The 12,725-nt window shown below is 42.0% G+C and overlaps 2 protein-coding genes across 7 annotated transcripts in view; one reads left to right on the top strand and one right to left on the bottom strand.

The window, feature by feature from the left end:
• Cdk8 (cyclin-dependent kinase 8) overlaps positions 1-12,725 on the top strand; it is a 349,166-nt gene that overhangs the window by 72,495 nt on the left and 263,946 nt on the right. For all 6 annotated transcript variants that reach the window (XM_065451716.1, XM_065451720.1, XM_065451722.1 and 3 more), the window contains exons 4-5: positions 6,938-7,048; positions 9,108-9,248. In XM_065451716.1, the coding sequence (XP_065307788.1) occupies positions 6,938-7,048; positions 9,108-9,248 (252 nt within the window). The remainder of the gene's footprint in view (positions 1-6,937; positions 7,049-9,107; positions 9,249-12,725) is intronic.
• The window catches only part of LOC135918051 (uncharacterized), a 468,520-nt gene that overhangs the window by 58,934 nt on the left and 396,861 nt on the right, over positions 1-12,725 (bottom strand). The window lies entirely within an intron of this gene.

The raw sequence follows: 12,725 nt of genomic DNA on the forward strand, positions 1-12,725 counted from the left end.
GTAAGATTAGATGCTAGTAAATGACATGTTCCGTGAGCTTACAGGGTATGCTGGTTATTGATATGGGCCTATAATTAAATGGAGAGTCAGTGGGTCTTGACTTATGCAGTGGAACCACCTTCCCTCCCTTCCAATGATTAGGCAAGGTGAATAATTCTAGCGACTGAGCAAACTTATGCGACAGTATTAAAGAAGACTATGTCACCATACTTTTAAGAAACTTAGATTTGATATGATCAATTCCTGCACAAGAAGATATTTTTAGCTTTGTAATCAGGCTAGCAATACCAACAGCATCAAAAGAAACAGGGTTCATAGGAATGTAATCTGCAAACGGGATGTCAGGATAAGCATGGGGTGATGTAGCAGAAAATAATGATGCGAATACATCATTAAATATTTCGCAGCGGTCATTGGGGGCTATAGTAACACCATTTTCATCACACAATTCAATCGAGGATTACTTCTTGTCACTGACTATATTCCAATATTTCCGCGGGTAATCATGAAGAATTGAACGCAGATTAACTTGATAAAATTCGCTCTTAGAAAGTGCGATACCTTGCTTGTATTCGCAGTCAGCAGTGACATAGGCGTGCCAATGCTCTGCATAATTGCCTGTCTTGGTGTGCCGAAAAAAGCCTCTTCTTTTTATTTAGCAGACGTTTAAGACACGCATTGAACCATGGTGCCTGTGAGTTAGAGGTGATACATCTAATTAGAATGAATTGATGAAAGCTAAAGTATTTTCTGCTTAAATAGGCACCAATATTCTTCAACGGTTCTTGAGTGGAGGTTAGGAAAATAGCCAGTGATAAACAATTCTAATGCTTGGTTAATAGAATCAAAGTAAGCATTTTTTATAATTGCAAATTTGTTTGGATGATTTAATCAAAGGAACAGAAGCGGCGTGAGTCAAACTGCATTATACAATGATCACTTAGACCTGGCAGCTAAGTTATAATGGAAACAAGGCCGGGTGCTGTCGTGAGGATTAAATCCAAGATATTAGCAGAATGTGTCGTGCACCGAGTTGGTTTAAGAGTGAGCTGTGTTACGTTAAAGTCCATCAAATGTTGATGAAAGATGAGCACTCGGACAAACAATTAACTACTGAGGGAAAATCAGTACACCAATTAATAGTGGGGTAGTTAGTCATCCAGGATCAAGAATGGATATGAGGGAAATCTTACGGTTATACTGCTGAGCGCATCATGAAAGTCTGAACAAAACATGTTACATGATGTGGGTGAGCGGTAACACACAGAAAAAAATGAAGCCCCTGTGCCCGGTGCGTATGTGCATGCATACTAATTCAAGAGGTGACGAAAGCGCTAGGTCGCTGCAGATAATCCCGTCACGGACAACTATCGCTACACCGCCGCAAGTGCACAGGTCACAATCATATCGAAAGAATTTGTAACTATTTTGACATGCGAATATCTCGTGGTCAGTAATTTTACTCGAAAGCCATGTCTCGGTCAGCACCACAATATCAACTTCACATGTGTCAATAATTGTGGACAGCTGACCGTGCTTATTACATACACTGTGTATGTTGGAATACAGGACGGAAACTGATCTTTCTTTAGTACTATGGGGTGGCTATAACTGTGGTGTATGGGAAGTGCTTGAAGCGGCACTGGATATGTTAGTACTGTTGGCAGTCCTGCTATCGGAAGGATTCATTTCACGTACTTGGCGGCAACATGACAGTATATATAGCACTTCTTGTTAATATACAGTTTATTGAAACGAAGCATGAATTGTTGGCCACTAGCCTTTCTGAATTCAACTAGCTTTTTATGCGATTGACGTGTAGCCATGCGAAAATCTTCACCAACTTAGATGCTCGAGTCACGGAATTTGGAGCGTTGAGAAATATTTTCCCTCAGTTTTGACGAAGCTAATTTAACAATAATAGGTCGTAGTTGTTTGGCATTGCATTAGCCTAATCTACCAGCACATGAGATAGCATTGTTAGAGAAACTAAGATTTAAAGTTCTAGAAAGGACATCGCGTACATGCTGTTCAGATTGTGTCCTTGTTTCAGATGGGTTGTCTGCAAGGCCATAGAAAATAAGGTTGTCCGATGCAACCTGTCCGCGAGCTCATCCAAACGTGAAGTCAAAGCAGCAGCGTGGTCATTAACAGCTTCGTTAATAATGCCTGGCAGATTCGTAATACCTTGGAATGCGTCAGAGGACTCAACATGGGACTCAACAGCAGCAAGACGGGTAGCCAAGTCGGATACCTTTTTCTCCAGTTGCTCTTGGTTATTTTTCACGAGTGTAAGCATTTTAATCAGCTCAGCATGATAAGCATTCGACTTAGTTGACAGAGCAGTAATTGCGGCGAGGACGTCGTTATTCTGGCCTTCCTTAGGACTGGGGTTCGATTCTACGTCTCCAGACAGAAGTAACTTGACTACACATACACATTTGCTGGCAATGTCAAACAAAACAAGTGGGCCGGGGAAGAGCAGCAAAGAACGACTGCTAGAATACCTAGTGTGCAAAGACGGGTATCTACTAACCTGCACAACACTAATATATTGAGGTTATAAATGGTATTCTATTGACAAGAGATTATGAAAAGTTAAATACTTTGTTATGTTTAGAATTTTGTCATGTTAAAGTTTGTTGTGTCAAGGATTAACTTATATGTTTTGCGAGAATATTTAAAGAAAAGTCACAAGTGCCCTTTTCTGTAGCTCTACTGTTGGGCACAGACAAAGTATTGTTTCAGTGTGAAACTGTAGAGGCTAGAATATATAGAGGCTAGGAGATCGAAGGCTCCTGTTGCCTATGGTGGAAACAGGTGCTTTCGTACATCACATTCTTTGTTTCCATGAAATGAGCAGAGAACTTTTTGCAGACAGTCTTGTTGATTTTTTATTCATCTTCTGAGAGCCCAAATGTTTGGACGATTTTCCTGGCTTCTCTGCTTATGGTATACAGCTGTGTTTAGATTTGGACTTCTGACCTTGCATTCAGGCATATCGTGTATGTGTAGTCATCGAACTCCTGAACCCATTCAGGCCATTCCAACGTCCGGTTGAAGCTGAAGTTCCCTGGCGGTGGAATTGCCAGTGCGGTAGCCGGATTGGCGGGTGCTGATGAGGGAGTGTCCATCGCACAAGCCGCTGTCAGTCAAGTGCCACAACAAGCGCCCCCCCAGACATGCGGAAGATGAACACTACCCCACTTCTGACTCTGTGTCGTGTCTATGGCATGCCATGACCTAAGAGCAGACTCAGACATGCCAGTTGACAGATGTAGGGCAAAAGGACCCCTGTGTTTATTCCTGTCTTGCCTATATACTGGCAGCTCCTGATAAGGCACATTTGTCTGCTCCTATACCTCAGTTGTGCACAACCGTGTTCGCACAACTCAGAGTGACACCACACAGCTGCAGCACCCTGCACTTTTGTGTGTGTTCTATGGTAAAATAAAGCGCTTACTACAATGTGCCTATGCCACATTGTTGGCTCTAACTATTAAACCTGACTACTGGGTGTCTGCACCAAAGAGAAAAGGAATGAGCCACCCAACACCTTCGGCATGCCCGCCTTTGTGCTCTGCACCTCCAAACCTTCATTGCATCGCCCTAAGCATCATTGCTAGCCTTGCGTGCCCTTCTCCCTTCTACCCCTCTGATAAATAAGTGGACTACGTGAAAGGGATCTAAGGGAGACAGACGGCCCGTGATGGTGTAGGTCAATGTGACGGAGGCTTGCCGGGATGCATGCAGGTGGGTGCGGCATCTTGGGGCTTTTCTTTTACAGAACTTTGCGCTCTTTTTTTCTTTATGTGCACACACCCAGTAGCCATATTAAATTGTTATAAACAGTAAAGGTTTGTTCAGACGGTTGTAACGTTAGCAAAGCGTGCATCTGTCAAAAAGCCTGTATCACGCATTACTCGCGTTAAGATCTTGTCGTGCACATTGTAAGTTGCATATGTTGCGCTTCTTAGGACCGGGCAATCAAAACATTAGCTGGCCAGTTGCGTCTCAATGGATTTCACCATAGCAAAACCACCGAAAAACTCTAGGCGAAGGCACCAGAGAAATGCGGGCACCATTGCAGCTTGAACAATGTATATATGCGTACACAGTCATGGCTGTTGCTCTAACTGTGGATGCCGGAAGTCGCGTCACTGGAAATTTAAAACCGAAACTGCGGCGCGTGTTGGCCACATCATAACTGTTGTGTCTGTGTGAAATGCAAATGTAGTGAGCCTTTGAACAAATACGCTTGCGAAAGAAAAAAATAAAGATGTAGCATGTGAAGCAAGGTACCCAACAAAGGGGAGACGCACCTACCTGTGTTGTAGGCTGTGCAAACACAACATCTACAACTTATTATTTTTTCTGAACGTGGATTAATTTATTCTAGACATCAGTAAATTAGCCAAACACATCGAGCAGTTTAACAGTGTTGACTAGCCACCACTCGTTGCGCCTTACCTGAAGTCGCTTTATAAGAAATCTGATGCAAGTTTCGTACCTACATGCATGTTCACTCTCGCATGTTAAGAGCTTGTGGATCGGTGTGGCACTGCTCTGTGGATGCTACAAGTAAAGGTAACAAGGAACATAGCTTTGGGTTACAAGTGGCAGCAAAATTATCTGTGATTTGCTTTTGTTAATTTTTACGTTGATCAATGTAAGCCTATAATCGGCAAAGAAAAATAAAAGCACAGCTGTATGAGTAACACGATGCCAAATAGGAACATGTGCACACTTACAAACCTTTGTAAAAGTCATTGTGATAAGATAACAGTGTTGTATCAAGTTCACCTCCCACTCATGCCGCGATGTTGCGTACCCTGTACTTGTGTAACTTTCGCTATGGTGCTGTCATTGGTGTTTCTGTCCTGTTTTGTAGTTTTCTTGCTTCATCCATCATCAGTACCTCCTGCACAGATGCATATTCTTTGAATTAGGCATTTATTGCATAGATGCACTTACAGTCTATTAATGCATAAGCATTCTATGGCAGACTCCCCAGCCTAGTCACTGAGAAAGTGTATTGCCATGTACCTGCACAAGAATGCATAATTTGCAAGGTTAAGACATTTAATCGTTATGATAGTTTAAATCTAGGTAATTGGTAGCTTTTAAGCGATAAGGAACAACTTAAAGCAAGAAAATAAAAAGAGAATCTCATAGAGATACATAGGGCTACCTAGAAAATGCTTGGGGAAGCTTATACTAGGGCCAACTGAAATTTGGGGATGGTTCAACTTGAAATTTGGGGTTGGGTAAACTTGAAATTTGGAGGTGTGCCAACTGAAATTTGGGTGTGGGCCAACTTGAAATATGAAGGTGGGCTAACTTAAATTTGACGATGGGCCAACTTGAAATTTGGGTGTGGCCCAAGTTGACAGTTTGGGGTGGCCCAATGTCCAATTGAATGCTGTGGAGCATCCATCGAGTTACGAACACCTTGCAGGCAAGCGAGCACATTGAGATGCTTGGCACGTTTTCATTGGGCCCTTTCAGGGTCAATGGCGTAAATATATGGCGCCGCGAACAAGTCCAAAATGGTCGATGCCGCATATTTATGGCGGCGTCTAGGTTTAAAAAGCGAACCAATTTCCTAACTTTTTCTTTTTTGGCATGTGCTGCCACGATGTGGGAATATAGGGAATTTTTTTCTCGTGCCTCCCTGTCTCGGTTTTCATTGCATGGTTTGTTTTCGAGCTAGTTTGCTCTGGTGCATCTATATACTACCGCTCGCGCATTGGCGCGCGCGCAGGCGGGCGGCGGTTTGGGCTTTGTTCTGCGGATGGTTTCGGCTTCTTGCACTCGCAAAACTGATGGCTATCTTGTTATAACTCGCTCAAAGGGTGATTGCCTGTTTCTCGCTCATTTATTGCTCACAGGGGTGCGCATAGGAAGAATGTTGTCGTGCGTGCTTTTCCTTTTCTTTTATTTTTTGGAGACTCGCGAAAACTAATCGCCTCTGGTTGGCGATAAGATGAAGATTAGCAGAAGTTTGTCCCACGTTTTGCTTTTTTGACGGGCACACAACGACACAATTTTCTTGAGTGCGCTCACCTATGCAGTTCGATTATGCGGTGAACGTAAATATTAGTGTATGGTATGGTATGAAGAACTTTATTTGGTCCTGAAGGTCAACCATAGGTTGACGCGGGCCGCTCCCACGTTGGGACTGTCAGGCCAAGCCCTTCAGCCACATCGTGGGCCTTCTGGACTGCCCGAATATTAGTGTAGGAGCAGGAACATTTAACACTTGCGAAATATTCTTGCGTGTAGATTTTGTAAGCCTTGAACTATGTGTGAACAATGCATCAAATTTTTCATTCTTTATTTCCTTTTCTGTATTGTTGTTATTCATGAATAAACAGTACATATATACCAACGAAAAAATTTTTTTTTCGCTTTACAGTCACCCTAGAAAAATTATGGTACATTTTTTTCAAAATAAGCCCCTCAGAAAAATTGGAATCTGCAATAAAAAAAAATCGAACCTGAGCAGTCGCATATGGCAAAAAAATCGAGCCCGAAAGGGTCAACGAGGCGCAGTCAGAATTCAGGCGAAAGCTTGTGTGGACAAGAAACATGCGCATAACACAGGCTTGCGAGAGCGACAGCGAGGGTGACATGGCATTGTGGCGATGCACTCTCCCCTCATGCAATGCCTCATGTGCTACTGCGGCAGCTGGTGTTCCCTTTTGATTGCTCTGCTCCGTCGAGGCGCGCTTGTGTTCTGGCTCAATTGGTACAATTCCAATGAAGGAAAGGCAAGGAAGCACCGCTAAGCAATAACAAAGTTCCAGCTGAGCCAAACAGTGCTTATGCATTGGTAGACAGTTTTCCGAATTTCTGTAGCTTTTTGTTCAGCAGCCATATGTGCTGCATCTTCTTAGTGTGACACTTCAGCGCTCATCCATTGTGTTCCTTGCAGCTGCTGCGGGAGCTGAAGCACACCAATGTCATCAGTCTGCAACGAGTGTTCCTCTCGCACAATGACCGAAAAGTCTACCTCCTTTTTGACTTTGCTGAACACGATTTGTGGGTGAGCCATCGCACATGTCGATCCATCTTGTCTGTTCCTGGTGTTTTCCACCTCACAAAAATGCGGGCATGTCATTATCTGATAAACACCCTGTGTGTTATAGTGCAGTTCCTGTTTAATCTTTGGTATGAGAGGAGCACTGTCATGACAAGGCATTTTATAAAGCCAGTGCGAAATGTTGCCTGCTACTGCACACTTTGAGCACTGCTGGATTTTCATGGCTGTGTGTCCTCCACTACGTACTGCACATTCTTGAATTTGGCCTGCACTTGTTATACTTGGACTGTGTGTTTTGGCACAAGTGATTTCTGCGTTTTTATTAGTACTTCTTCAATTTGACATTGAGAGGCAACTTGAGATCTGCTTATGTCAGGTGGTCTTTAAAGAAAAGCTACCTCTACTGCAGCTTTTTTTGCCAGAACAGTTATAATAGAACCAGGTGAAAGCAGGGTTGTTTGAATTACTAAAGGAAGTTGAATTTAAAGGCTGTGTATAGTCTGTTGGGTAAAACAACAAGCAGGCTTATTTACGTCACTTGAGACATGTAATGTAGAACAGGATGTCCATTCAACTGAAGAGCTTGTGATTTATCAATTGAATGGTGATCATATCTGGTGCATAGTGAACCTTACCAGATACTTGGAAAGTGAAAGAGGAAAGTGCGGTACTGCATCATCACACATTGTTTTAAAGGAATGTAAATGTGGTCTGCTTGTCCAAATAATAAATAACTTCTTAAATTGAGAAAACAGTTTTGAAGGATGCCTAAAAGCGAGGCATCTCTGTTCATTGTCTGGAAATTATTCAACGGAAGTTATTTTCTCCAAGCGTTTTCTTAACAATTGGTGCCTCTCTGTAGCAATCACTGCTTCCCTGCTGCAGACTCATTCAGAACAGCAACCACATGTAGCTCTCTTCCTTCGAGTACACTCCAGTGTTGCCATCCCTTATATTTGACCAGAAATGAATATTTGACAACTTGAAATAATGAATCCTCAAATGGAATTATGAAATGAATACCAATGACAATTCAGTTTGCATTTCAAATTTAGAATACAGCAGAACCCTTCTAATGCAAAAAAAAAACATAATATCCAGGGAACATATTGCATGAACATGCTCTTTAGTTATGTGAACGTACTGTTGAATAATAAAACGACAATATGCATGGCTCAGCCTCTCAGGAGTCTGATGTATCTGATTTGGCAGAAAATGAGCGACTTATTACGCAAGTAGCCGGAAAAAGTGTATTCTCGAATGATCTCTTTCGGCAGTATACCTTCACTTTCGCAGATTTTGCCGCCAGATGCATTGGCATCTATGAGCGATGGCATTCTTGTCACAGTGCCAAGCATGCTGTCTTCTCACAGTGCCAGGATTGCTTTCATTTGTCGACATGTCTGGTGCTATGAAACTAAAAGTGGTAGAGTAAAACCTCGTTAAACCGTAGTTGGCTGGAGCTTGGAAAAAGTGCGTATAAATGGTAGTACTGCTCAACTGAAATAGCATGAGATCGCCCACATACCTGTCAAAAACTGAATTCAGAGAGAGTGCGATGAAAGGGGAAAAAGACATGCAGTATTTATTCACTTCGTGCGACAAAAGCGTTATTTTCGTTTGATGCCGCGGCGGCCTAGCAGCGACGACAGCGGCCTCAAACTTACTGAACCTGCGAGCCAGCTTTTCAGCCAGCCCCCTCTTCTCGGCAAACACTTGCATGGCAGATTCCTCGTTGGCATTGCATATTTTCCATGCACATGGGCGGTAGCATTGCAGAAGTCGCAGGGCGCCTTTTTCATTGCGGGGTGCTGTTCTCATCGCTGACGTAACGCGCAGTTTCTGCCACTGTCGGGCTTGAATTGCCTGTGCTGTCGCTTTTCGTTTTGTCGATTGTAGTCATCAATGTCGCTAGTCGTATTTTGGAAGGGGAATCAAGTCTTAGCTGGGTGGTTTGCTCTTGTGAGCACTGAATAACGATACAGGTTTGGGCGCATGGCAGAATTGCAGTGCCATAAGCATAGTCTCTGTGTAACAGACGCCTCGTGGCTTGCGTATGCAGCACATAATCAAGTTCCACCGGACAGCCAAGGCCAACAAGAAGCAGGTTCTGGTGCCACGTGGCATGGTCAAGTCTTTGCTCTACCAAATTTTGGATGGAATCCACTACCTGCACTCCAACTGGGTCCTGCACAGGGATTTGGTACGTCTAATCCAAAACGCTCGCACATTTGTGCTCACCTCTGTGCCCTGTAGTTTCACTTGTATTGAATGGAAGCAGTGGAGAAGGCATCTAGAAATGTGGCATATCTGCTCAAATGTGACTGGCTGGTAAACAACCACCTAGCAATGTCAGCATGCAAGTGGCTCATATGGGTTAGGCATGTGCACTGCATCAGGCTAAAATAACTTGACAGATTGGGATTCGACTAAGTGAGCGGTTTTTATCATGTTCCTGGTCACATATCTTTCTGGACAGGGTGTCTACCAACCGGAAAAACCGAGAATTCTCCGGGATTTTGAGTAGTCTAGAATAACTCTGGGAAAACTCAGGGAATTTTTGCTTCTATCAAGAAAAATTAGGAGTAATTTTATTGAAAGGGTCGAAAGTTGCGGTAATGCTGGCTCAAGTAACAGACAGCAATCGTAATGAATTGTTTTTTACGTCCTGTCGTCGGCTGAAGGAGTTGCCAGTGTACAGTCAAAGACCGACTTTTCGGATGCCCGATAATTTGGACGGCTTTGTGGCAGCACCATGCACCCCATAGAGTCAATGTATCAGAACGTCTGAAATTTCGGACGCAAGAACTCTTCGCCGTCTGACTTTCCGGACATTTTGCCGTGACTACAGGTCCGAAATGGCATTAATCAAAGGCACCACCACTGCTGTTTTGATTACCTCGCCGCCTCGAACCGGTGCTCTCGCACGCAGATCCACTGGCAGACGTAACCACCACTGCGGCAACGCTAGGCATAGCTGCTTCAACATTTGCTATGAAGCTTCTTGCCGTTGGGTGCCATGTTTCTAATGAAAAAAATTCGCTGCTGTAAGCAATGGCACGTACTACGCTTTTGTGGTCTAGAAGCTTGGAAAGCACGGTGCGTTGCATAATGCTGGTTCCTGAAAGTCAGCTTCGCCTCTGTACAGAAATGTTACTTGGTGAAGCGTTTGCAAAAGTATTGCGGTGAAGCATAACAAGCGTGGGAATGGGCTATTGCCCCTGTACACAGTATATATTCCTTAATTATACATGCGATTACCCGGTATTTTCTGTCACAGAACAGAAAGGACCTATGCATTGAGGAATGAAAGGGAAAGGAGGCATGCTGGTGCTGTTTTGAAGGAGCTTGAACTCGGAAAAAAAAAAGCAAATTGTTGGCTGATGCCGAGATGCAGGTGTCCCTCATTCAAACCAAAATAAATTCTTTAAAGCAGTGAAACACACCACTGCATGAGGCGTCGTGCGCGGGCTGAGAGTATGTCAGGACAGTTGAGGTTGACTTACAAGATGTTGAGAGAGAATCTCAATTGTGACAAAGTTCGGGCCTCATGCCACTGAGCCTGCTATCAGTTGATAGAAATAGCTCATATTCGAAAATATTGGCTTCTGTATGCATCTCCTTTTTATTCGTATTTGAGAATGTCCGACTTGATTTGCAATTCTTTTCGAATACATTTTATTTGCTATGCATATTATTGACCCCTCCTTTCTACTATTCTCTTTTTTGGATAACGTAAACACTACTCCTTAGTATTCAAATTGGATTAAGTCATTTTTCTTTAAATTTTTTTTCATATGCTTGCTAGAGAGTGACAGCATCGGGCAATATGGTTTCAGCTCATCTTGACATAAAACATAGTTCTGCATCGCTCAAGGAATTTTGCAAAGGCACTCAGGGAAAACCTAGGAAACTAAGGGAATTTGGAAATGTCAACTTTGTAGACACCCTACTGGCTCATTTGATCATTTTCCTGAATTTTCTTTTTTGGCAATTTGCAGTGAGACGCAACTGCCATCCAGGGACAACAATTAGATGGACTTGCTTTTCACTTCACAGCCTTTCATTTGAAAAATATTCGCATTATATAACAGTCTCTTGACATATAAAAATGAAATTTGGCTATGCTAGCTGATGTACAGTACTTGCTGGCTACAATGAGCTTGTGTTGCTGCAAAAATGACCCCAACTGTGTGGCGCATGTGATACTGCAGAAATGGCCTTATTGATCCTTGCAATTATCCTTTTTACAGCAGAGAATGTCATTTAAGAAAAAGCCTTAGCTTGGGCAAGCCTCCTATTCAAATACATGGTAATGGAGGAATTGTTTTTCTTGGCAACCACTGCACCAAATGTGATCTGGTTTGCTGCATTTAAAAGAAAAAAACTAAGATCTAGTGATTGCTATAAGTGAAACATTTATTTAAACTGTCGATTTCTTCATAAAAATTGTTGAAAATCGTAAATATTCACAAGAGAGAACGGTAAAATTGATTGCTCTGTAGCCCGACAATGAAAAATGAAATCATAATCATAATTCTGTAAATTGCATCAAATAGTAGATCTAAAGCTGATGAAATTGATGTATGTATTATACATGGCTCTTAAGTATATCACTGATATTTGTGTAGGACTTTTCCAAAACCCTAGTGAACATTGTAACAAGTTATTGTAAGAATTAATACCACTGCACCAAATTTGATAAGGCTTGTTGCATTTACAAGAAAAGGCGAAGTTCTAGTGACTGTTACAAGTGAAATTTTTATTTATATAGTCAATTTCTTAATAAAAATTTTTCAAAATCGTAAATATTCTGAAAATGGAACTATAAAATTGATTACTCTGTAACTCAGCAATGAAAAATGAAATCATAACCATAATTCTGTAAATTGCATCTGATAGTATAATATCTGATAGAATTAATATAGCAAGATTATCCGCTTTGGATGTTCTAACAGATGCAGTTTACAGAACTGTGATATCTGTTCTTGGTGCAGAATTACGGTTTTGTAAGGACTCCATGCTTTTAGTTTCTTTCAGACTTACGAATTCATGCCAAATTAAAAAAAAAAAAAAAAAGGTTCAGGCCCTATGTCAAAATTACACTTCCAATGGTCACTAGAATTTATCTTTGTCTCTAAAATGCAACAAAATTAATTAAAATTGACCCAGGGGTTTTCTCAGCAAAGCATATCTACATATTGCATGTACTGTGTTTACATGATTCTAACGCATCCCCCAATCTTATGGGCACCCAACTTACGCGGGCTTAAAGTAAGAAAGTAATAGTGCACCCAAATGTAGCATCAATGTAACGTGCTACTGATTTCTGAGCATCACGCGCTTAATGCAAAGACGTGGGATCGTTCCCCAGCTGTCGCAAGTTGTTTTTCATCCCCTTTCATTGCCATGTATTTCTAATTTATTTAATTCAGTTGGTAAGTACAAGTTGTCTCCCCTATGTTGTCTTTGGTGTCTTTGTTGGCTTCTTATGATATGAATTATAAAAATCTGGCACCTCGATTAACCCTTTTTCTTCTAATTTATAAAAGAAAAATATAGCATGTCCCTATGTTCGCGATCACAAAAAATGAGGTGTGCAGAATTTACTTTCACAAAATGGGAATTTCTTTAGTGAGCTTTCCTAATGAAAGCTGCGCGTAATCGTTGCCATTTGCGT

The sequence above is a fragment of the Dermacentor albipictus genome, chromosome 5, assembly GCF_038994185.2.
Source record: "Dermacentor albipictus isolate Rhodes 1998 colony chromosome 5, USDA_Dalb.pri_finalv2, whole genome shotgun sequence".
In the NCBI taxonomy this organism is placed as follows: Eukaryota; Metazoa; Arthropoda; class Arachnida; order Ixodida; family Ixodidae; genus Dermacentor; species Dermacentor albipictus.